This window comes from Mauremys reevesii, linkage group 3 (assembly GCF_016161935.1).
Source record: "Mauremys reevesii isolate NIE-2019 linkage group 3, ASM1616193v1, whole genome shotgun sequence".
NCBI lineage: Eukaryota > Metazoa > Chordata > Testudines > Geoemydidae > Mauremys > Mauremys reevesii.
In genome coordinates this window covers 162,391,089-162,418,358 of record NC_052625.1, presented here as the reverse complement: position 1 = coordinate 162,418,358, position 27,270 = coordinate 162,391,089, and the positions used below count along the sequence as shown (strand labels likewise).

At 41.4% G+C, this 27,270-nt stretch overlaps 1 protein-coding gene and 1 long non-coding RNA gene across 6 annotated transcripts in view; one reads left to right on the top strand and one right to left on the bottom strand.

Annotated features, from left to right (window-relative positions):
- The window catches only part of DST (dystonin), a 436,076-nt gene that overhangs the window by 357,200 nt on the left and 51,606 nt on the right, over nucleotides 1-27,270 (bottom strand). For 2 of the 5 annotated variants that reach the window (XM_039528295.1, XM_039528296.1), the window contains exon 4: nucleotides 16,135-16,342. In XM_039528295.1, the coding sequence (XP_039384229.1) occupies nucleotides 16,135-16,342 (208 nt within the window). Of the gene's footprint in view, nucleotides 1-13,616; nucleotides 14,486-16,134; nucleotides 16,343-27,270 lie in introns of those variants that run through there. The other 3 variants (XM_039528297.1, XM_039528298.1, XM_039528299.1) reach the window with 2 other exon arrangements.
- On the top strand, nucleotides 14,716-18,497 carry LOC120399989. Its single transcript, XR_005595446.1, has 3 exons — nucleotides 14,716-15,356; nucleotides 16,220-16,824; nucleotides 17,085-18,497. It is a non-coding gene; the product is annotated as an uncharacterized LOC120399989 (long non-coding RNA).

Below are 27,270 nucleotides of genomic sequence, written 5' to 3'. Positions count from 1 at the left end.
AAATATTATTATAAGATCAAATCCTCAGTTTCTGTGAAGGTAAATCAAGCTTCTCTAACCACTTAGACTTCTTTGAAAGAGTTAAAAATAATGGCTGAAGGGAGAACTCACTATATATAATTTACTTGGATTTCTAAAAGCTTTGACAAGGTTCTTCACAAAACGCTATCAATAAAAATAAGTAACAAAATGGTAGGGTGAAATCCTGTTATGGACTGAAAACTAATTCACAGGACAGAAAGGAAAGCCATGGTTGTTCCTCAGTGTGAAAAGAAAGCTGAGGTATCCCAGACATCAGCACTGACACCAGAGCTACTATCTATATTAATGATGTGAAGGAAGTAAACAATGAAGTGGTAAAAATTGCTCGTGACAGAGAACAATTCATATTAGGAAAATTTGTGAAGGACTGATAAGACTCTAAAAGGACCTGCTCACACTGGAGGATTGGGCAGCAAGGCAACAGATGTTAATTTGCATTTAAATTAAATTTCAAGTCTTGGAAATAAAAATCTAAATTACTCATACAAACACATACCCATACAGGATATCATTAAACAGTTACAACCCAGACTCAGTGGGGGCCACATCCTGAAAGACATCTTTCTCAACCTTGCAAAGCTCATCAGAAGCAAACTCCCAATGCATCAAATCAAAGCAGCACCAGACCCTGCCAGAACAGATGTAAAACCTGCAGACATTATCTCCAATGATCAATATCCTGCACAACACACCTTTTAAGATCCATGGTTCCTACACAAGCCTATCACAACATGTGGTGTACCTCATCCAGTGCACTAAATGCCCCAATGACAACTATGTGGATGAAACCAGACAATCTCCTGAATAAACTCACCCAGAAAAATGAGAGAAGATAAAAATACCATATCACACATGGGCAAATACTTTTCACAAAACGATCACTCCATAACTGGACTTCTCAGTCTTCACCCTCAAAGGAAACTACACAACACCTTCAAAAGTTGAGCCTAGGGGCTAGAATTCATAACTTTGCTAGACACTAAAAATCAAAGGCTCAGTAAATACGCTGGATTTATGGGTCTTTACAACAATCTGTAATCCACTAACTCTCCTTTGTCCTAGGACTGCAGAGATGTTAACTGCCTACTTCACCTTGAATGGTCTCATGCAACGTGTGTTAACTTCTTATGCTTAATGATCTGTTCCACCTTGTATACAGCAGTAACTCTCAGTACCTTTTGCAGAGTCTAAGCTCAAAAACAGAAACTGAACCAATAAAAGATATTACCTCAATCACCTTTTCTCTCAGACAAACTGATAGTCTGAACTACCAGTGTCCTGACAGGAAAAGTGTCTAGTCATTGCATGTAGATCAGTAAAGCTGATTACCAAATTCATTGCAAAGATGCAAAAAACAAATAGAAAGCTTGAATATATTTCAAAAGGATTTAAAAATACTAAAGACAATATTGTTGTATTACAGTACAAAATAATAATAATGCCTGGAGTATTGTGTTCAATTCGGTTACCTCATCTCAAGAAATAGCTAACATTGAGATTAAAAAGGTGCACAGAAGTGTAAGTAAAATGATTATCAGCTTCATGATGCAAGGGGATTTACACATGTGAAGAGACTGCAAAAGCTGCAATAATTCAACCTTTAGTGGAGAAGAACTAACAGGCTCCTCAGTCAAATACACAAAATAATGAAGCTGTAGAAACCATAAATCAGACTATTTTTCTTACTTTGTGCCATAATAAAATAGTAAACTGCAAACAAAATATACTTCTTCACACAGCTCGTAATCAACCTGTGCTACTTATTGCCAGGATGGGGAGATCATTGAGATAAAGACTGTAACAGGAGTTTTTTAATGAATAAGTAATCTTACCAATATTAACATGTTCAGTTACTAAGATAATACAAGGAAAATCACGTCTTTGAGGCTTAAGATGATGGCTTCTATACCTCAGCAGGCTATATTTCTACAGAGCATTGTACAATTGGCCAAGTTCAGTGGGGATGCTTGCTGTCATCTGCTGTGTCAGGTACAAGCAATTCAAGATATCAGACGATACAGACCAACTGTCTGATTCTTTATGGCAATCCCTATGTTCCTATATATGAGTTACAGCACTGAAGCTGTGACTGAGAGAACTGTGATCTTTTAAAAAAGAAAGAAGAGTGAAAACAAGTTCCCTGCCTTAAGTTTCTGCATCGTGAACACTTTGCTCTGTTGCAGCTTTCATTGAATTGAATTAAACTCTGCAGGGATTGACTCTTCAGAATGTGACTTTATTCGTTATTGCAGAAACACAAGAGCAACTTGATTGGAGCCTCAAGGCCAGGCTAAATTTCCACATACATACACTTAAAAAAAAAAAGTCACTATATTGGCTTTAACTCAGTCTGTATTGTTTGAAGGGTGGAAACTGCTTGTTGAGTTTGCTACTAGAAAAATATAATCAGATCACATATAGGCCAATATATGGGTCAAACAGTGAGGACCCTCTGCTATCCTTCATTATATCATCCAGATAGGAGCACAACAGCTGTGATAATAAGCCCTTGCAGCCTTGATTTGGACACCTTGAATTTGCACATTATGACAGTGTTTTATTACATGATCCCATACTATTATTTCTACAGGACCCCTGCTTCACTCAATGTACAGATGGACAGTGCTCTGGGGATGAATCCAGGCTGTGCTCTAAATAAGGCTGTTGTCTGTAAGACCCTCATCTCATTAGCTAGAGCAGGAGTTCTCAAACTGGGGGTCGAGACCCCTCAGGGGGTTGTGAGGTTATTACATGGGAGGTCTTGAGCTGTCAGCCTCCACCCCAAACCCCGCTTTGCCTCCAGCATTTAAAATGGTGTTAAATATATTTTGAAGTGTTTTTAATTTATAAGGGGTATCACACTCAGAGGCTTGCTATGTGAAAGGGGTCACCAGAACAAAAGTTTGAGAACCACTAAACTAGAGAAATTGGAAGACTTGTAGTGAATGAGGCAGGGAATACTTACAGAAAGATAGTTTTAATGGTTGCAATGGAATGTATTTACAGTGTATTTACTACTAATTACTAGTAATCATCTGGTATGTGAGGAGTGACTGATGACAATGAGCAAAATAACAACAACACCTTTCTCTTACTGCAATTGTGGGTGGCAATTTTGCAACAGAAAAGCTTCAAAAACGGACTCCAACAAGAAACTGCTGAGCTGGAATTGATATGCAAACTAGATACAATCAACTTAGGCTTGAATAGGGACTGGGAATGGCTGAGCCATTACAAACATTGAATCTATCTCCCCTTGTAAGTATTCTCACACTTCTTATCAAACTGTCTGTACTGGGCTATCTTGATTATCACTTCAAGTTTTTTTCTCTTACTTAATTGGTCTCTCAGAGTTGGTAAGACCTCTTCATGCTCTCTGTATGTGTATGTTTATCTCAATATATGTTCCATTCTATGCATCCAAAGAAGTGGGCTGTAGCCCATGAAAGCTTATGATCAAATAAATGTTAGTCTCTAAGGTGCCAAAAGTACTCCTGTTCTTTTTGCGGATACAGACTAACACGGCTGCTACTCTGAAACCTTTCTCTTACTGCAATCTCCTACCTCATTAACCAGGGTTAAGGCAGTTGAGTGCCATACTGGAGAATTGAATTCTATCTCTGCTTCTGTGTGATGCTTGGCAACTCACTGAAAGTGTTCAGTTAATCACTAGTTGTGAATTCCTCATTTTCTGGGTGCCCAATGGAGCCAGGAGATAGTTTTGCAGAAGTGTTGAGCATTCACAACTACAACTGAAGACATCTGGAGCTGTGATTTGAACATATTCTGGAAAATCAGGCCCTAGCTGTCTCAAGTTGGGCACCCAAAATTAGTGGATGCTTTCTGGCCTTAATTTCTCCATGCCTCTATTCCCATATACTATGCTGAAAACCACCATGATACCCCAGGAGGTTAATAATTTGTATTTGGTGTACAGTTTGAATGGTGTGCAGTAAATAAAGCATGTGGCCACACACTGAATGAGGATAAAAAGTAATATTTAATAATTACTCATTCATTGAGAGAGGCAGGGGCTCTGTAGAACAAAACAGTATGTGTTCAAGGCTTGAAAACTGTATCATAATCCAAACTCACAAGGGGTCCAAATTAAAGTTGCACAGGCATCCTTAAATCTGGCATTTTCTAGCTTTTAAGTGCTTGACTTTACAACCTTAACATTCTTCTAACAGTTTTTTTTCTTTGTGTTTTTAATATAATTCTTTATATAGTTCCAGAAATTTTTACTTAATAGACAAACCAGATTTTGATACAAGTAGATAAGAGTAGAGATGGCACAATTTCACTTAAGTCTGTAGAGCCACTCCAGCTTTACACTCAGGTATCTGAGATCAGAATCTGATCTAAGGAACTTGAACTACTAAATTTACTGGATTGTGGCTGGCCCTTCTGTGGAGGCACAAGGGACAGGGAAGACGTTAAATGCTTCTCCGGCTGCTTGATTCACTGTCCAGAATTCCAAAAGATCTGCGGTTTCTGCTCTCCCTTCCACCCCATTCTGTGTGTTTTATGAGGGGCAGGAAAACGCAGGGTGAGGATAGGAACATGGGTCTTCCCCTTTCCCTACCAACCACCAGTGCAGAGGGAGAATATGTTACTCCGTCTCCAACAGATGGGAGGTTGGTTCCTTATTCCCAGGTCCTTACTCGTGATACCAGTTCCCAAGAGTGGCTCAGTGAGTGTGCCAGTGTACACTAACTGAAAGCTCCCAAGAGGAATCCTGGCTGAGTTTGCCCCTTCTGATGCACCTGAGGAAGCCAGTGCAAAATCTACCCCAAATATAACTTGAAAGTAATGATGTCAAACCTGGATGGAAGGGGGAGTGGAGGACAAGAGTAACAGTAATAAGTTGTCACACTATATCTTAAATACACATTATAAAGGTTCAGAGTCTTGCTTTTCAGGGTTCTTTGTGTTTTTTATTATATTATTGTTGTTGTTATTCTTCCACATTGTATTTATATGATTTCTAAGAAGAGAAGACTAGAGTTTGCAGGCCTCATGAATAAGTTTTGAGGAGGGAAGTGAAGGACAAGAGGATGGAGGCATGGCAGAGGAGGCAGCCTGGGAGAAGCATACATTGGTGGAGATAAGCAAAAACGTCACTGTCCTTAAAATATGCAAAGATCCATTGACATTGTAAAGTTAGATGCCTAAATCTTCAAAAGGCTCTTTATAATATTGTACACTGAAGTTATTGCCTAAAGCCAAGGGAGGCTCAGCAGTACATTTCTATTACTCAATCCCCCAAATTCAGAAAGCTTTCATGGTGAATATAAGGAATCTCTCTTATTTTCTCATGCTATTTAATTTAATCCATACATTTGATATCAGATTCCAAGTCAATGTGGACACAAATTTACTCCTCAGTTAAAATACTGCATTCCTTAAGTTCCCTTGGGTATTACTTGGTTACCAAAGTCTAACAAATGTTTCAATTTGATACTCTAAATGTCAGGACATATAAACAATGCATTGTTTTAGGCATACTAATGTAATCTTTACAAATGAAAAGAACTCATGATATGTACAGCAAGAATCAATCATTCAACACATGATTGCAAACCCACTCTGAATCAACACATCATACCTCTGGCTGCTTTACAACTACAACAGTTTATATCTTTCAATTTAATATAAGCCTTGAAGCACAGAAATGCATATTACTATAGAAGTAAAAATTACAAAACAATTTAAATATAAATATATAAGGATTACATGAAGAAACCTGATATGCAGTAAAAGTGAACTCTTTCTTAGTAATGGAATTCTTAACAAAAGATAGTATTGAAAATGCATATGGGTTGAGATTTTCAAAGATGGCTAGGCAATTTGGCCACACGTTGAAATTAATTACAGTTGTGTAGCTAGTCAGATTTGAAAATCTCAAACATGGATTTTTGTATATTAAAGGTTAACTATTAAAAAAAATGGAACTAAAGAACACTGTGCCAAAACGTTATTATGATGAGAACAATTATTATTTTATCAGATAATTTTATCAAGGAACCTAATTCATTTTGACCATCTTCCAATAAAATTAGTTTTGCCCATTCCTCCCTCCCTTCTACACACAGCCAAATCCTACCCTCTCCCTAGCATAAATATGTCAGTGAAACTACATCTAAACAAAAATGTTTCTCCACAGTTAATTATTTTGCTGAAAATTGCAGCAAGTGGGTAGAATTCATAAAGCCATGTAATGAGAAAAATGTTTGCTTTAAAATACCAAAGAGAACTCTGATACCCTTTTTCCTTATGAAACCTACCATCCTTCTGGAGATGCTCTTCAATGTTCCTCCAAAGGAAATTTAAGATTAAACTCTCCAACAAACTTAGCCTTAAATGCAGAATTAATCAGCAAAGCAGAATATAATATGTTTTCAGGAATCAAGTTCTAATCTGAACTATGTATAATCTCTGGAGATTTTTCAAGGCACAAATGGTGGTTAAGAGCCTGACTCCTGCTGAAAGTAAATGAAAGACAGACCCCTAACTGCTATTTGTGCATTTGAAAATATCCACATCTGTTACTAGAGTTATCTTGATAAAAACACTCTACCCCTGTAAGTAATGGGTGACTCTACTGCAGTGGCTTCTAAAATGAATGCTTTATGCACATCTAATTTTCAGTATATATGTGAATTGCCAACCTCTAGATTAAAAAATGTCAGAGGCCCAGTCCTGCAATCCTTACTCCCACTGAAATCAATGAGAGTTTTGACTGACTACAGGACTGTCATTTGCTTCACTAAAGTTGTTGTAGTTGCACTTTGTGGGTTGTATTATTATTTCAAAATGTCTGTCCAAAATATCACAGACACTTGTCAATGTTTAGCTGCTTCTACTCTGCTGAAGAGATCTGATCACATGAGGAACATTTAGACTGTAACCAGATCAGCCAGAGCAAAAGATCACAAATGGGATGAAAGAATACCCATTTCACTTCCACAGCTTTTATGCCCTTTTCTATCCTACTAAATGTTCAAATGGCATTTGTTTGGAGAGACAGTTCAAACACATGTACAAAGGAGTCTGGCTTTTACCCATTTTGTGAACCATAACATACACACTTCTGCTAATCCTAATACAGAGGACATCTACTAATTTTAGACCCAAGTGGTATAAAGTGTCAGCTGGCAGATAACTGGCTACCTGAATCTGAGTCTAGAGCAATGAAGTTTTCTGCATATGGTATATTACATGAGTGCAAAATAGTTACTTTTGCATATAAATTCTGAAATGACACTTACAATATACTGACATTTCAAGTTCAACAAGGTCATATGGGAACAACTAACAGCAGATTTCGGACCACTGTTTTGAAATGCCGTATTTGATATATATAATGACCCATCAGAAGCCTACACCTGCTCATCTTATTCCCACAGTTTCATTTATATCGATGGAACTACTTGTGTGACTGCAGTGAGCAGAATATAACCCTTAACATATTTTTCCTTTAAATAACTTATTTCTAATTATTATCAGTAAAACTGTATTTGTACTTAACATGCACAGGATTTTAAAAATTGCTACATTATTTATCAACAGATAAAATGACTTGTGCACAAATGCTATTATTATTAAATAATATTATGAGAAATGTATAGCTATTAATATACTTTCAGTTCAGTTACAGTCATATTCCAATGTCCTGAGGGCAAGTAATTTCAAACAGAGTTTTCATGAATAGGGACTTGAGTAATAACTTGGACCCCAGTCCTACAAACTGATCTGCATGGTGGATTTCTGAAGTCCCTGGGTCATCACAGATACAACAGTCTGCCTACACCAGGGGTAGGCAACCTATGGCACGGGTGCCGAAGGCGGCACCCGAGCTGATTTTCAGTGGCACTTACACTGCCTGGGTCCTGGCCACCAGTCCGGGGGGGCTCTGCATTTTAATTTAATTTTAAATGAAGCTTCTGAAACATTTTGAAACCTTATTTACTTTACATATAACAATTGTTTAGTTATATATTATTGACTTATAGAAAGAGACCTTCTAAAAAGGTTAAAATGTATTACTGGCATGCAAAACCATAAATTAGAGTGAATAAATGAAGACTCGGCACACCACTTCTGAAAGGTTGCCGACCCCGGGCCTACACAGATCCACTTGCAGGATCTGGCTCTTCATAGGGACTTCAAGATTTTACTTGAGAACTGTAATGTCTTTGTAAGCATTATTTCACCTGTCTGAAAGCTTGGTTGACAACAAGCGTTCAGTAGATGAATATTTTCACCCACTACAGAAAAATCAAGGCTTTGTTAAATTACAAGCCTCTAATGATTCTTTTCAAGAAACATTTCAGGCATGCAGCAATAAGGCTGCATTCATATCTGACATTTACAAAAAAATTATTCTTTATGGCCTCAATTCAACAGAGTAGTTAAACTTAATTTTAAGCATTCTTATTCAGCAAAGTACTTAAGCATGGGCATAACTTTAAGCACAATGAGAATCAATGAGACTTAAGCTCATACTTAAATTTAAGCAAGTGCTTTAACCAATGTAAATGGAAAGAAAATAATCCTAATCAAAGTCTGTATGAAACAAAGGAAATAAATGTTATCATTAGGGATCTGTGAATTAGTTATATAGGAACCAGCCAAAATTGTCACCCAAAATGTGCACTGAGCCCAAACCAAGCCTTTTAAGAGAAATTATTATTAATATTTTTCATATGCTGTTCCATCTCCTCTTTTTGGCCATAAGCACATGACAGGCTGAAATATTTTTAGTATTTTTGACCCAGTTGGAATTGGGAATTACCAGAAAACCCATGAGAGACTTTGATTAGTTCTCCAAATAAAGGGCCAAACTCTGATTACTTTTCTCTTACATATAGACCCACAGAAGTATTGGTGCCTTCCGGCATAGCTGATGTATGAGAGTCAGTTTGTTTCAGCACATCTTCTTGTACGAATGTAAACCAATGAGGGATCCGCAGATGCGTCCTGCATATCAGGCAGACATGGCAACATGTTTGTGCCATAGCCTGCTTTCTTCGCTCACATTTCTCTTTAGCTTTTTCTGTTCTGCTATTCTACATAGTTTTAATCACAGACCAACAGGTCTGTGGCCAACCTGGCCTGTCAGCAGCAGCAGCTTCCCATGTGCTTGGGCTGATGTGGCCAGCTTTTAGGTGAGCTTTGAGAGTGTCCTTGTATCGTTTTCATTGGCCTTCCACCGTAGGTGCTTCCATTTTCAACGGGGAAGTTGCATATCATCCATACATACAAGGTGACCAGACCAACGAAGTTGAGTCTGTATCATTAGTGATTTAACACTAGTCATACAGTACTGGTCCAGGACTCCAGTGTTTGGTATCCTATCCAACCCCTTGATGTTACAGATGAAGCAAGTAGAAGATTTTCATGTGCATTGTCTGTGTCTCAAGTGCCATTTTTACAGACATAGAGAAGAGTGCTTAACAGGACTGCATGGTAGGCATTAATCTTGGTGTGAAGTTGAATGCCTCTCACAGTCTACAGGTGGTGACAAAATTGACTACAGGCAGAACTAGCTTTAGAAATGCACTGAATGAGTTCATCATCGATCATGGCATTATTGAAGTGCTGTCAAGATACCAAATTCTTCTGTCACATTCAGCAATGTGTCATCAATTGCAATTTGAGGGGCAGAATACATTTGTCCTGGAGCCAGCCACTAAAACACGTCAGTTTTCTTGAGGTTGATAGAGTCCAAATCACTTTGCTGATCTAGAAAAGCAGTTGATTATAATGCTACATGTCTTTGACGGTGTAGGATGAGCCCCCTCCTCTAAACAGAGGCTGCAGTTTAAAATGGGAATAATCCATTTGCTCCACAGCCATTCATAAGGGCTTTAAAGGAAGCAATAATCAAATGCTGAAGGCATTGAGAATTTATTTACATGACACCACCACCACCACCCAGCAAATTCCAGACAAAGCGCAACAGGACTATTTTTCTATGGGTGGCCTTCTCAAGCTGAATTTTCTGTCACACATTCATTGCATTAGAAAGGTAAGACTACTGATATTAAAATATGGTTGTGTGCTTTTATTTGTAGAACAAAAAACATTAATTATTAAGGTTTTTTTTTAATATAGTGCTTTTAGCCAAAGCACTTTACAATAGTTAGCTAACGGTACAAACAACATTTGGACAGATCATTAAGTGGTCCGCCGAGATTCTCAGTAATTTTCAAGTGGTCCACAAAAAAAAAGTTTGAGAACCACTGGTATAGATTAATATGATTCTCATTAAAAACAAAATGATAGTGGAAAAACAGGTTAATCACCACCATGGCAAATTTTAACTATTTATGGTTAGGACTGATGTACTTGATGGTGAATTTGATTAGTCTTTGTTTTCAGACATGTTGATAAAATAATTTAAAGGGTAAAAACACACCACTTTTGCAACTTCTCTGCACATGGAACACCCACTAAAGTTAGTGCTGGATTGCAGGATGAAGCCCATAGCTATTAGTAATTATGCTAATCAGTACATATACTGTATCATTCTGCATCTTCCATGTTAAATCACAAACAAGTCAAATATGCTGTATGTTTCCATATGAAATGTACTTGATATTTTATATCCACCATGACAACAAAGGCATTGCCTTTGACCATTTCTAGAGGAACTACTAACAAAGAAGCAATTTTTCCCATGAATAAGTGGCTTTATTCAATATGATTTCTGTATCAGCTGAGGTAATGTGATTTTTTTTTCCCCATCAGAAGGCTTTAGAAATTCTGCTGTGAGTCAGCTTTATAAGGATCAAGGGGGAAAAAAGGATGGTCAGAGACAACTGACTGCTCAGAGACTGAACTGACCAAGAATCAGAACACAACACCCTTTTCTCCCATAGCAAACAGCTCTTCTGTGCTACCTCGGATTTAGTGAACAGTTGCCCAATTATTTACTGTCGCAGCTAAAGACATGGTCAACAACAGCATTTGCAAAACACACAAGATACCTTGGTTTCAATTGTTAAAGCAATCAAGTTCTTGTTTATGTAAGGTCTTCCAGAACTGTGGTCTAGTCTGGCTATATAAAAAGGTGAAGATCAAATCATCGCAGTTACACTTTAACCAGACTTATTTTTCAGTTCCTCTTTTTTATAAATCAAATAGCCAGTATTTCTTAATGATACGGCATCACATGATTCCATGCCTTCCAAGACAGGCAATGAATTTTCTACAGCTGACTCTGCTAGTTACAGTATTCAACAGCTGGGGCATAGATAATTTGGCACCCTGATAATGTCCCAAATGAACACAAGCATATTCTCTAAGCAAGAAAAAATGTTTGAACTAAAATAAGTGATTAAGACTCTTCACCTTTAAAAAGCAAAAATGGAAGTTATTACATTCTTTATTTGATTTTTTTTTAAATCAACAAATGCAGTGGCTTTCAAAGTTTTGTGAAATGGCGCTCCCTGTTTAAAGCATATATTGCAGCAATTCTTTTCTGATTAGATCAGCTCCCATAGCAAGTCATCAGGATAACAATCACTGTAGTGAAGTCATACTACTGGGACACTGATGGAAAATCATAACCGGCATGAAAACACGTTGGAAAATAATGTATTTTCCAGTTTTTCAATGCTTCATCATTAAAACAAGCTAAAATCTTTACCTTTTTTCGCAGTGATTGAATGTAACAAGCTGTCAAGTAGAGTATACTGATGAGCAATGTACACCACCAAAAAATGAAAGCAAAAGAAACTGGATGCTTACTGAAACATTTTAAGGAGTCTGCCATATTTTAAAATACAATATGAATGTGACCAATCCTCCTCCCCACAGATAAGGTAACAAACTTCAACAATTATAGAATATACTAAAAAAATAAATATGTTAATTAGCCATAGGAGTCTACTATATCAGCATCCACTAGTCCTACCACAGATAAGGACCCAACCTTGTAGCTCTTACTCAGGCAAAACTCCCATTGAAATCAGGGGACATAGGTCGGTAGCATCAAACCCTAAAATAATATATCCATTATGAATTTTCCTGGGTATATCAAGTGACTATATAAACTAGACTGAAACCTATAGATCTGTTTCTGGGAACAAATTTGCCTTTTTTTTTTTTAATTTAAATCTATTCAGATAAATTTTAAATCACAGCAGCAAAAAATATATACACTTTAGGTTTTTCAACACTTTTGATCTGATAATCTGAATACAACCTGCTTGCTTTAAAAATCAACATTTGGAAAAGATTAGTCAAATGTGTATAAATCACTTTTGATGATGAAAAATAGAGTGGACCAACCATTTCCTTTTTTATAGGATCTAATAAACACAAATGTTCTAATGAATTTTATTACAGAAAGTGCACATGCTCCCTAGATACATTGACACAAAAGGAGTCATTTGTCAATAGAGTTAATAATACACTACAAGTGAAACAGGTATAAAGTACACTCAGACCTGATAAATCTCATTTTAAGATAATGGCAAAATTAAAAACAAAAATGAAATTAACAATGAGGATGGAATAAAATTAACTCAGACATCTTCAAATAAAACTGATTTCACTATGCCATTCCCATTAAAGTCAGTGGGAATTCAGTAGCTAAAACCCTTACCCAACAATGAATTTCCAAAAAGTTGTATCTTAAAATAAAAAAATCAAGACTTTCTGATATAAAACTGAAATCACCTAGCTCATCTTGGACCAAGGTATTGCAAAAGGATTCCAAACAGCAAATACCAAATATGCTGCAAAGTGCACACAGGGGCTATATATTCAGGATGAAGATTCAATCTGTTTAATTCCCTCTCTTGTTAATTGAGATCAGATCTTAAACACTACTTTGACCTAGTTTTTAAGGTTTAATATTAACAATGCAGTGAACTATAAAATAATGAATTGTGTGTCCTGTGTACCTCTTCCATACCATCAAGGATAAGGAAATAATACAATTAACATTTCTAATAGAATAAAATAAATTGTATATATCTTATGTACATTAGAACGGTCTTTCTTCCTGTACTAAATGAAAAAGCTTCATAATGTTGCACGAAGCAGTCGTTCTAACATAATTGTAGAAAAGAACAACATATATTAGAGCTTTAAGCACAAAATGATCTTTCAAAAAATGGTGTGGTGCGTTTTATTGCTTAAAGCAGTCTTTGCAATAAAGATAACACATATTTCACTGGATTTATTAGGACCATAGAATACAGTTTTATTTACTAGTTCTCATCCCAGACAAGTAGAGTCTTAGAATAATCTCATTGAAATGTCAGTGGTGTCCTCACACCCAGCAAGAAAAGAACAGTGTCACTTAAGCGCTTTAGTGAAAGAAATCAACAGACTGCTCCATAAGAAATGACCCTCTCCAGGAGGCAACGGATCTTGTCTAAGGACGTTTCAGAACCTTCCATTTCAAACTCTTGTTGGTAGCAGACTGGAATAGCAGATATCCAGAGGATCTGATTCCGACCCTTGTTTACTTGCAACCACCAGCGCTATTTAATGTAAGCCCTACACTATTAGCATGTACCTGGTAAACCCCATGCTGCAGCGCTAATCTACTGTACCTTTGTATCTCTCCAGGACATCTTCGTAAGCCTGTAGGTACTCCTGTTCTTCGGCATAGTGGTAAGCACCAGGGGAAAGGTAACCAGCCATGGCTGGAGGGTAACACTGACCAGTTCACTCCAAGGCTGCAGACAGCACGAAGCCTTGGGAACTGCAAAAAAAGGCTAGAGGGAGGGAGGAGGGGTGCTGTGCAAGCTGGCCGAGGAAACGCCCATGCCCCCCTCCCGAGCAGTGTGTGAGCATGTGTGTGGCTCCAATAGCAAGGGCTTCCTCTCGGATTTCATTAGCAGCAAATCTCTGCGCTCGGCTAACGGCCTGAGAGCAGGAAGGCAGCCAGGGCTGCAGCAGCTCCAGGACAGCATGGGCGCCACAGCCCGGCCATGGAGGTGACCTCCGGCTCCTTCTTCATTTCTCCCCTCTTGACAGTTAAATCACTCCTGGGTGATCACTTAGGGCCCGATGCTGCTGCAGGCCCCACTTGTGCAAGTGCACTGAGGGTTTCGCCTGAATCCATGCTGCAGCGGGAGCCCTTCCCTCCCCCGGCGCCCGGCTCCCTGTCTGGCTCGGGTTGTGTGGTTGTGATGTTGTGCTTGGCTCGGCGGCCCTGGCCCGGCTTTTCGCTCCAGAGCTCGCTAGGCTGCTGCTAGGAACTCGCCAGCTGCCTGGGGTTCCTCCCTCTGCGCAGCCTGCTCTGGCCAGGACCTGCCCATTGTCTTGGTCTCTGCACAAACCCTCGGGAAGCCGCTTTCCGCCTCCGCCCCAGCCCAGACAGCCTGAGGCCAGCAAGCTGCCACCTCCGCCCGGTCCGGCCAGAGCCCCCCAGCGACGTGCCACGCCGGGGGCGAGGGGCTGGTACCGCCCGCAGCGCCGGGGAGGGGGGATCCGCGGGCCGGGGCCGCCCGCCCGCGTTAGGGATGCTCTGTAGCAGCAGCTGCCGCCATGTCCCCCACCCGCCCTCTCGCTACTGCGGCCCGGGGGACGCCGGGCCTGCGGGGCCGGGCGCTCGCGGCTGCGGCTGCAGCAGGTGTCCCCGCCGCTCACATGCGCCGCCGTGTCAGTGAGCGCCAACTGCGCCTGCGCGGCCGGCCGGCCGGCCCCTCACTCCCCAGGCCCCGGATCCTCGCGCCGGTTCGCCTGGGCCGGGCCCTTCTGCCCCGCCCCGGGCTGCCTGGCCCCCCTCCGCGCACGCGGCTTTCCCGGGCCCTAGGGAGCGCAAGACCCGGGCTCCAGGCCGCCGCCGCCCCCCAAGCCTGGAAGAAATGTACAGCCGGGCTGGGCAGCTGCGTGGTGCCGAAACCATCCCTGCCTCGCCAGCCACTCAGAGCCCTGAGTCCGGCCCTACCCGCTGCTTGCCTCCCTCCCCCGGCCCCTCGCTGCTCTGCCACCATGGCCTGGGGGGCAGCCGCCGTGCTGGGCGCAGTCGCTTGAATTTCCGAGCACTCCTATGAGACCCACGCGGATGTCTGTCTGTCTGTCTGTCTGTCTGCCTGCCCGATTCCCGGCTGCCCCGCCCATCACCCCGCTACCAGCAGCAGGGCCACCTCCCCGTCAGACACAGGGTCTGGAGACCCCCTGGCTGTGCATTGTGCCGGGACACATTAAGACAGAGCAGTTTTTCACACTACACCGGCTAAGGGCAGCGAATACGCAGCGGGATGAGGAGGAAAGACCTTTGGCTGCTATACCAACCATCCCCACCCAGGGTCCGAGCCACTGCATCCTCACAGTCGCCCCATTAGGTGAAAACATCTTTGAAATAAACCCCGAAGAGGGAAGGGATGATACATACACACAAAACCAATCTCTGTGGGTAATACAGATGACCACTGCCTTTGCCCAGAATTAATTCACACGGTGTTGTCAATTTTCAGCTGGGGAGAACAAGGCATCTGTCCCGTTTCAATGCCATTCATTGCCAGCGTAAGTGACCATCCACATATCAGAACACACTAGTGCCTTTCCTACAATATCCAATCGAGGGGCTCCTAAGCGGCACGGCCCCCAATGTGCCTACATGGACAAAGAGCTGTTCTACACAGACACTGTTGCCACACACACCGCCTAAAAGGATATTCAGAGCCCAGCTGGATGATCCCAGCCTCTCTCTGAATTTAATGTGGCCTCTCTCCCATTAAGACACAAAAGACAATTAAGTGTGCCTCTGTGTACACCGACCAAGATGCATACACAATGTGAAATCAGAGTTATTGCGAATGAGCTTCTCACTGCTAATGCGTTTTCACATGAAAGTTTAATGGGCGCACCTGCACATATTTCATCTTTTTTTTTCCTTTCCCACAAGCATTACTTCACCCAACCGGAAAACATGGCCAAATAGCTTAGTCACCACTCCACCACCACTCCTGCAGGATTTTTACAGGCTATATTACAAAGCCAATGAACAAGCCTCCCCCCTCCCCATACATCTTTGCCATGATCTATCTCATGCAAACCCATGGTGTGGGCACATGCGGGTTGGTGGGTCTCACTGTCTGGCTGACTAGACCCTGGTCTTACCGGCTATCCTAAGCACTGCTCTCTCGGCTGGGTCCAGCACAGAGCCGCCTTGAATTTTCCGCTTGGATCTCTCATGTTTCGGCAGGTTCCAGGGCAGTGTGTCCCCCGGTGCCGGAGACCCGGAGCCAGATTTCTGGCTGAAATCGTCTTCATCGGAGAAATCCGCAGAGGAAGACATGGAGCATCGGTAGGAGGCGTTTCCAGAGCTCTACACAGAGATACACAGAGACTGTATGAATATACAATACATAGTGTGATCGCCACAGTCCGCCTAGACTGTTTTACAAGCACCCCACCGAGAAATAAAAACACTGAAAAAAAATAGGTCGCTCACCATCGTTGTATATTTATATGAGTATGTGTGTGTAACTCCACAGATGGTACCCCCCAAATATCCTGATTTAGTGACAATGCATTTAGGAGGATTTATGCGGAAGAAGTGTGGCCTGCGGTCAGGCAACCAGCTCACAAATGATCTCGGACTAGCCCAACAATAAACCCAGCAGCAACAAAAACCTCCCGGTTACAAACTGATAGCATTTGGCTCCCCCGCCAGGCCAAGGGAAAGATTTACCATCACCAGGCTGCTGATTAAATCATTAATGTAACTCTGTCTAAAAAAAACCCCACCAACAAACGCAGGATGCTGAGCCTTTGTTACTGCAAGTAGGTTTCCGAAACCACACCCTGGTAAGTCTCCTGTACGCGCGTTCTTGCGGGACTCCCTTTTCTAGCCCTAGCTTTCTAACCAGAGTAGCCAATTCCCAGAGAAAGTGCATTGACTAGGAGGGAAGGAGAGAGGAAGTGTGTTTCTTCGCACAGCCTCTTTTCGAGTCACTGGGTGCACAAATGGCGGTTTTCAGCCTCTCTCTGCCGAGACAGCTTCAGTAAACAAATGTTTGATCTCGGTTTATATCCTTTATGCCTGTTTATCTTTTTCTAATAAACAGAGCAGTCAGCAGCTGCCCAGAACCGGATCACTGCCGGGAATAAAAATGATGCAGTGCAGGGCCATGAACCGGCGGTGCCATTTCTGGATTCCCTAGCCTGCTAGAGGAAGTGGGAAAATGAGATGCTTAAATGGTGGCACTTTAGTCTATATTTGGTGAACAAATCTTCAGGATCGACCCTCGCACACAAGTGGGAGCTGATGCAGGATCGTGTGTCTTCCTATTTGTTTCTCTGCATTTCCTACTTAAGGATGTTTGGGACTTTGCCAGTGCACCTGATTGGAAAACAATGTCTATATTTGCTGATTCAAGATGGAGATGTACAATAGTCCTTGCGCTGTGTAATCTGGCTCCAACCCAGGGTATGATATTAGTGGCATTCATTTTTCGTGGCATGTTATTCTCAGTCTGGTTTGTTATATATTAGTATTCTTTGTTTTGTAGAGTCCATCTTAAGCCCTTCTAGACTCCACGGTTTCTTGGATCAGGAAACTGAAGATATAAATGCCTGCTAATATTTTCAACTTGTTTTTTTGGCTGCCAGCCTCCTCTAGAAGGGCTTGAGATGTGCCCCTATTGAATTAAAACATAATTCATTGTGGCTCAATTATTATTGGTGATAATTTTTCTTTCACTTCTGAAATGTTTTTTATGGTTTTCACTGTAATCATGCATTGGTTGACAAGATATATTATTATTTAGATTGGCATTTTAGTTTTTTTTTTTAATGAAAACTGCACAACCCAGAAGCATAATTGATTGAATAATGCAATGAAAATGTTATGCTACAGCCTAAATTGCAATCATACACAGTTAAATAATCCTCTAAATAAAGGGTGAACAAACATTAGTGGGTGATCATTTTCAAGTGTACTCTAGTTCCCTTTTCTATCATTGTTCAGGTCCATGTGTTAAAGTACAGAAAAAATATTGAATCCAAAACAATTTTGAACAATTCTCTCACTAAATTCTTGCATTGTTCACCAAAACATGATGTAAAGACAGCGTAGGGGATTGAGTACAGTGCTGGGAGTCAGAAAGCTGCGGAGATCTAATCAGAGCTATGATTCTCTAACTGGTGTTGGTGCAGGGGAAATCCTGTAGTACTCATGGAAAATGGAATTCTTCCCACAAGGCCACAGAATAGAGGTGCAGGTACCCTACCCCTACAGTTTAAGTGCACCCCTTGCAGGGGTAGGGAAGTTTAGTCAATAATTCCTGGTAGACAGAGGTTTGATCAATAATTTTGTGTAGACATGAGTTCAGTTTCTCCTGGCCTGACCTTAGCTTCAAAGACTTTTCTGCAACTAACGTGAAAAGAAGTCCTCAAGGGCCTCAGCTCCATGGTTCCCAACTAGCCATGTCCAGCCTTCATGGAGTCCACATATCCCATCTCCCGCTACACACATTGGCCCTGCACCAGTTTCAGCCTCTTGAGGATTGACCCCAGGCTGGATTGACTTAAATCACCAATTTTAATAAGGATTTAAATCAGAAAGCAGAAAAATCTTGATTTTGGTTTTTGATTTTAATCATATTGTACATTTGTACTTTTTAGTTATATTGCAACAGAAAAGTTGATTCTCATTGGTTGCTAACCACTAAAACATGTCCATTTGCAACTAAATATAACATATACACTAAATGTGGTACTTTTTTTAATAACCAGGAGGATAAACATGTATTTAAGGAATCATTTATTTACATTTATTCAGATGCTTAATTTTTACATTTTGATGATGTTACAAAATGGTGAATGATTAATTTTTTGTGTCCCAGATGACAATATATTATCTGTAATTTTTGTCAAGTTTTATTTGGCTAGAAATTCAAATTTAGTTAAAGTGCACAAAAACAGAAATTTAAAAATTTAAATTAAATTAACTTACATGTGATGGATATATAAACTTTTTTTCTCTAAGTATGATTTACATTTAAAACTGAGTTATTAACCAAAGGGAATATTATCTGTAGTTAGTGAATTGAAAAGATTGTTTCTGGTAACCATGTGCTTCAAGATTTTAGAACTAGTGTATCTCATCCTCTCATAGATTGGAAGAGGAAAACAAGCTTTCCCGCTTTCTCAACTTCCAATTGGTTTCTTAATTATGAAAGGGGAACTACACAAAAATGGGGAAGCTAGTTAAACAGAAATTAAAGGGAACAGTACAAGAGTGAAAAGCCTGCAAACTGCACAGAAACTATTTGAAAATACCATAATAGAGGCATAAATGTATACCTCAAATAAAAAAAACAGTAAGAAGATTTTTTAAAATGCCACCATAACTAAATAAAAGAGTAAAAGAGGCAGTGAGAGGCAAAAAGGCATCCTTTAAAAATTGGAAGTCAAATCATACAGAGGAAAATAGAAAGGAGCATAAACTCTGGCAAGTCAAGTGTAAAAGCATAATTATCCAGGCCAAAAAAGTATTTGAAAAGCAATTAGCAAAAGACAAAAAAAAACTAACAGCAACAGTTTATTTAAAATACACCAGGAGCAGGAAGCCTCCTAAACAATCAGTGTACCCACTGCACCCTCAAGGATAATTCAAGGAAGACAAGGCCACTGCAGAGAAGCTAAATTAATTCTTTGCATCAGTTTTCACTGCAGAGGATGTGAGGGAGATTTTCATACCTGAGCCATTCTTTTTAGGTGACAAATCTGAGGAACTGTCCCAGACTGAAGTGCCAATAGAGGAAGTTAACCTATCGCTTAAATCCAAGGCCTGGAGGATAGCTAATGTAACACAATTTTTTTTTAAAAGGCTCCAGATGGAATCCTGGCAATTACAGGCTGGTAAATCTAATTTCAGTACCAGGCAAATTGGTTGAAACTATAGTAAAGAACAGAATTATCAGACACAAAGATTAATATGATATGTTGGGGAAGAGTCAACATGGCTTTTGTCAAAGGAAATCATGCCTCACCAATCTATTACAATTCTTCAGGGGGTTAACAACCATGTGGACAAGTGTCATCCAGTTGATACAGTGTACCTGGACTTTCAGAAAGTCTCTGACAAGGTCCCACACTAAAGGCTCTTAAGGAAAGTAACGAGTCATGGGATAAGAGGGAAGGTCCTCTCATGGATCAGTAACTGGTTAAAAGATAGGAAACAAAGGGTAGGAATAAATGGTTAATTTTCATAATGGAGAGAGGTAAATAGTGAGGTCCCTCAAGGATCTGTATTGGGATCAGTGCTCAGAGTAGCGGCCGTGATCAGTGCTGTTCAGCATATTCATAAATTATCTGGAAAAGGGGTGCAGATGATACAAAATTACTAGGGCTGTTACTTAATTGCAGTTAACTCAAGCAACTAACTCAAAACAAATTAACTCGATTTAAAAAATTAATCACAGTTTTAATTACACTGTTAAACAATAACAGAATACCATTTACTTACCATTTTGGATGGTTTTATGTGTTCAAATATATTGATTTCAATTACAACACAGAATACAAAGTGTACAATGCTCACTTTATATTATTATTTTTATTACTAATATTTGCACTGTAAAAATGATAAACAAAAGAAAGAGTATTTTTCAGTTCACCTCATATAAGTCCTGTAGTGCAATCTCTTTATCATGAAAGTGCAACACTCCAAAATCTGAAAGGGATGAGGTGTGAAATATTCTGTCAGAAGTCTTAAAAGAGCAACACTCTGATTTGGAAACTACAGAACCCAAACCGCAAAAAAAGAAAATCAAGCTTCTGTTGGTGGCATCTGACTAGATGATGAAAATGAACATGCGTCAGTCCACACTGCTTTGGATTGTTATCGAGCATAACTCCTCATCAGCATGGAAGCATGTCCTCTGGAATGGCGGTCGAAGCATGAAGGGGCATATGTAAATGCCTTGCAACGCCGACTATCTCAGTGCCATGTGAATGCCTGTTCTCACTTAACAACTGGCTGAACATGAAGTAGGACTGAGTGGACTTGTAGGCTCTAAAGTTTTACATTGTTTTATTTTTGAGTGCAGTTATGTAAAAAAATTAATTTTACATTTGTAAGTTGCACTTTCACGATAAAGAGATTGCATTACAGTACTTGTAAAAGATGAAATACTATTTCTTTTATCTTTTTTACAGTTATTTGTAATCAAAAATAATAATATAAAGTGAGCATTGTACACTGTAGACAGAGGATTTAAAAAATTTAAAAAGCCACAGGTACACCTTAAGGGGAATGTAGGAAGTAGCCCTGGGACAGTAGACTGTCGTCTGGTTGTTGTTGCCTGAATCCAGGTCAGCGTGTTTTGGCTAAATCCCTGCTGACCCAGTGGCAGAACACTGCCACTGTTAGGGCCTTGGGCTGGGTCCTGGTGGAGTAGGGTGGGCCCAGGTTCACCTACTCCTCTGCTGCCAATCCCACCCCTGGGGTGACAGCCTCCTCACTCTAGGCCAAGAGGCATACGTTTGTCTGCTGTCTGCAAGAGACAGAATGTCATGATAAAGAGATTGGACTATAGTACTTGTATTTTTCAATTCACTTCATACTCTTTTACCTTTTTTACAGTGCAAATATTTGTATTAAAAAATAATATAAAGTCAGCACTGTATACTTAGAATTCTGTGTTGTAATTTAAATCAATATATTTTAAAATGTAGGAAACATCCAAAAATACTTAAATAAATGGTATTCTATTATTGTTTAACAGTGCAATTAAAATTGTGATTAATCATTTGTCAGCCCTAAAAATTACTCAAGATAGTTAACTGCAAAACTGCCTGTGAAGAGTTACGAAGGGATCTCACAAAATAAGGTGACTGGGCAGCAAAACTGGTCCCAGAGAGTACTTATCAGTGGTTCACAGTCAAGCTGGAAGAGCATATGAAGTAGGGATTAGTCCTAAATCCAGTTCTAGTCAATATCTTCATCAATGATTTAGATAATGGCATACAGAGCACACTTATAAAGTTTGCAGACAATACCAAGCAGGGAGGGGTTTCAAGCGCTTTGGAGGATAGGATTAAAATTCAAAATGATCTGGACAAACTGGAAAAATGATCTGAAGTAAACAGGATGAAATTCAGTAAGGACATATGCAAAATACTCCACTTAGGAAGGAACAATCAATTGCACACAAAAGGGGAAATGACTGCTTAGGATGGAGTTCTGTGGAAAGGGATCAGGAGGTCACAATAGATCACAAGCTAAATATGAGTCAACAGTGTAATATTATTGCAAAAACAACAAATATCATTTTGGGATGTATTAGCAGGAGTGTTGCAAGCAAGAGACAAGAAGTAATTCTTCTGATCTAGTCCATACGGATAAGGACTCAACTGGAGTATTTTGTCCAGTTCTGGGTGCCAAATTTCAGGAAAGATGTGGACAAACTGGAGAAAGTTCAGAGGAGAGAAACAAAAAATTATTAAAGGTCTAGAAAACATGACCTATGAGGAAAGATTGAAAAAAAATGGGTTTGTTTAGTCTGCAGAAGAGAAGACAGAGGGGACATGGTAACTGTTTCCAAGTACATAAAAGGTTGTTAGAAGGAGGAAGGAGAAAAATTGTTGGGATTAACCTCTGAGGATAGGACAACAAGCAGTGGGGTTTAATTGTGGCAGGGGGGGCGGGGGGTGTTAGATTGGACATTAGGAAAAACTTCCTAACTGTCAGGTTGTTAAGCACTGGAATAAATTACCTAGGGAGGTTGTGGAATCTTCGTCATTGGAGGTTTTTAAGAGCAGGTTAGACAAACACCTATCAGGCAGAGACGGAGTAAGGTCTCCTGGGACCCTGGGCCGGACCAAGTAGGGGCGTGTTGGCACCAGAACCGTGGCCCCATCCCATCCCTTGGGCCTGTGGTTGGGCCCCTTCCACCTATGCCCCCCCCCTTCTGCTTCTTCCCGCACTCACTCCTTTCCAGCCCCCACCGCTGCAGCCCTGAGACTAGAGAAGCTCAGCGCCCCTGCCGCGGCCCCAGTGCTGCAGGAGGGGGAGACTTTTCCAGGCACCCTAAATTGGCAGGGAACCCTGGGCACGGGCCCCCTTGGCCCAGGCGATAATTCGCCACTGCTGTCAGGGATGGTCTAGAATACTTAGTCCTGCCTTGAGTGCAGGGGACTGTACTGGAAGGCCTCTTGAGGTCCCTTCCAGTCCTACGTGTCTATGAAAATGGCAGATGAAATTTAATGTTGATAAATACAAAGTAATGCACACTGGAAAAAAGAACCTCAAATTAGCTGTTTGCATTTAAGAAGGAGATCTTGGGAGTCATCGTTAATAGTTCTCTGAAAACATCTGCTCAATGTGCAGCAGCAGTCAAAAAGCTAACAGAATGTTAGGAACCACTAGAAGAGGGATAGATAATAAGACCAAAAATACCATAATGCCACTATATAAATCTATAGTATGCGCACACCTTTAACACTGCATTCAGTTCTGGTCGCCCCAGCTCAAAAAATATTTATTAAAATTGGAAACGGTACAGAGAAAGGCAACAAAAATGATTAGGAGTATGGAACAGTTTCCATATGAGGAGAGATTAAAAAGACTTGGACCATTCATCTCAGAAAAGAGACAAGTAAGGGGGAATATGATAGAGATCTATAAAGTTATGAATGCTGTGGAAAAAGTGAATATGGAAGTGTTATTTATCCCTTTGCATAACATGAGAACCAGGGGTCACCCAATGAAATTAGTAGGCAGCAGGTTTAAAACTAACTAGGGCTGTCAATTAATCACACTTAACTCATGCGATTAATTCAAAACAAATTGATGCATTTTTTTTTTTTTAACAAGTGTTACTGGCACATCTCTGATGATGGGACTTGGCGACGGCCCGGTGGGGAGGGAGACACTGGTTGTGGCAGCCAGCAGGAGGCAGCCGGGCATAAGAAATTCCATAATATACAGACCAGATGCACTCCCCCCACCCCACCCCCCCGATGATCCATTGTTATGAGGGAAGGGGTAAGGGCAACAGCCAGCTGCCACAATGTCGCGAAGCAGGGAAAGGGCGCTTTAGAACTACTGCCACAGGACTCCATCCCCGGGCATCTCCAGCGCTCTCCCCCTCTTCCTGCTGCACTAATCGATCATGACCCTATCCTCTAGTCAGTGGGTGATTTGAGAGAGTCGGTTAAATACCTTTCAGGGGGAAGGGAGGAGACCATCCCTCTGCCACCTGCACCATCACCTCTCTGCTGGACAGGGCTGGGCTTAGCTGTGGGGGGCCACATGCTGCTGCCTCTGGGGCAGAGGTGCCCCTTCTCCCACCACCCAACTCCATTGCTGCTCCTGCCTCCTCCCCACTCCCCATGGAGCCACCCCTGGCCAAGTTGCTGCAGACCAAGAGCCTGCCTCCTGTCTGCTGTGTAGAGTGGGGGCAGGAAGTGGAGGGGGCTGATGTCGGGGTATCTCCCTCCCCCCACCCACGTACCCACTTGCCGCTAAGCTGGGGTCCAGGAACAGGGTGCGCCTGTCTGCTGCTGCTGCTGGCTCAGGAGTGAGTGCTGCTGACACCAACTGCTGCTGGCTGAAAAAGCGTTTAGGCTCTTGAGTGCTCTGCTTAAAGAGACAGGGTTCTCCTAACATTCCCCCCCACCCCCGCAACACACACACACATTTCTCCCCCAAAACACACACACATTCTCTCACGCCGAACCTGAATTTGAAATGGTGCCTCTCGTGAGACAGGAGTGATCAGAGGGCTGTGAGATTGCCATGGGCTCCAGCAAGATGCAGCCCCTGGGTGACGATACATAGCCCACCTTGAGCTGCGTTCTGAGTGCCAGGCACCACGAGCCACAGCAGAAGTGCAGAAGTAATGGTGGCAATACATCATATACCATGCCATCCTTACTTTTGGGCTACTGCTCGCAGCAGCATTGTCTTCAGAGCTGAGTGCCCGGCCAGTACCAGCTGCCCAGCCAGTGCTTAATTTGTGCTGGGACTGAGCCCTGACACCTCTTTCAATACAAATTAAGCACTGGAGGGAGGCAGCAGGGCCTGGAGGTGAAGGGGGGTTGGGTAGCCCCTGCAGGCCAGGGGCGATGGAGGGGTGGGGATGCCCATGGGGGTCAGGGGCACCAAAATACAAGTACACCCAGGGTGCCATTTTCCCTAAGGCCAGCCCTGCTGCTGGAGGCAGCTGCTCAGGACTCCTGAGAGGGAGAAGTGAGGGGTACCACATAGACAACCGGGGCCTGGCGAGCTCAGCCTCCCTGCGCCGGCCTCTCCTCCCCTGGTGCATGCCAAGTCCCTGAGGTAAAATCCACCCTCCCTTCCAGACAAGGTCTCACTCAGCTGAAGGGAGTCTACCTAGTTCAGTAAAAGCAGGCAAGCCTGATGATCCCAGTACCAGAAACCACCCTTCCAGAAGCAGCAGCAAGACACCTCTCTCCTCCTCCTCCTGCACAAGTGATTACTTGCTTCCTCCCCATCCTCTTTCCCTCCCCCAGTCCACTCTCCCTGTCCCACCCAACAATGAATGCAAATATCTAAGATGAAACTCTTCCTCTTTGGACAGGAGGCGAGCCTGACGAGCTCAGAAGAAACCCAACCCAACAGGAGCAGCATCAAGAATCCACCCTTCTCCTGCACAACTCACACCCCTCCCAGCTCCAGAACACTGACTTTCTCAGATAAAAATCTTACCCCTTCAAGAAGCCAGGACTCCTCTAAAAGAGACACATACAAAATAGTATATATACACATAATAAAGGCTAATCCAGTAGCAGCAGGGAAAAAAAGCCTCCTGCACAATTCACTTCCCTACTGAATGCTAAAATCCTGAGGTAAAATCTTTCCATATTGACAGCAAAGGCTCCTCTGAACAGGACACAAATATATATTGATTATATAGAATTTACTGAATTATTCCAGACATTGACACAGTTCTACTGTGTTCTCGTGCTCTGGAGTGATTAAATATCAGAAAAAGTTAATGGAGCAAAGCAGCAAAAGATCAGGTCTTTTGAATGGAAGGTTTATTTTTAAAAAATTTTCGGATGGTTCTCTGGATAAAAGGACAGTTATCTGTATCTATTGCCAGGCTGAGTTCCAATACCATCGAAGTACTTCAAGTCTGCAGTACCACTTACGTGCTAAACATGCTTTTGCCTCCAGTTCTTGTGCTACAGATAACCCGCCAACAGCAAATGAATCCATCCAACCGCAACAGAGTACGCTTGCAGAGTTTCAGGATCGTTACAAGCCCATGGATCAAACAAAGTACAACGCCTTAACCAATGCTATTGCAAAGTGGATAGCTATGGACTGCAGACCACTCAACATTGTAAATGACAGAGGGCTAAAAGATGTTATTCAAATTGCATCTTCCAATCAGTTATACACCTTGCCCTCCGAAGGAACCATTGTATCACAAATACATGATCTGTATAACAACGAGAAGACTACAAAGTTGGAGCTTTTGAAAAATGCACTAGCTGTTGCTTTGACTGGTGATCACTGGACATCCTTGAGCAATCACAACTATCTTGGAGTCACGGCACACCTGATTGATGCTTCATGGACACTGCAGTCATTTGCTTTAACTGTAATGCATACTGAAGAGAGAGATGCTGAATCATGTGCAGAGTGTTTCTTGGATGTTGCAAAAGAATGGAATATTCAAGAAAAAGTAACAACAATTAGTACTGACAGTGCACATAATATGATAGCAGCAGACAGTCGTTTGCCTTTTGAACACATGACATGCATCGCTCACAGTCTGCAGCGATCCATTACAGTAGCGCTTAGTGATGGTGGTTTTGAAAACATACTGGAAAAATGTAGAAAACTTGTGGGCCATTTCAAACACAGTCCAATTAACAATACAGAGCTAGGAATACAACCAGCTGCAAAGGGACAGAAACAAGAACCTCTTGTTCAAGATATTTCAACAAGATGGAACTCCACATTGGGTATGGTTCAGCACCTGCTTTGCAATAAAGCTGCTATCACAGCCACATTAGCTCTTCAAAAACAGAAACTATCAGTGCCAACAGGTAAGGATTTTGAAAAACTGCAAAAGCTAGAAACACTACTTGAGCCCTGCAGGTTTGTGACTGAACTCCTTGGCGGAGAATTGTATGTCTCCTGCTCTGTGGTTTTACCCGCATTCTGCCATATATTTAGTGTTATGGAAGTCTCAGATGACGACCCAGAATATGTTATTCAGTTTAAGAACACTTTCACTGCAGATCTGACAAAACACAAAGAAGGTACCA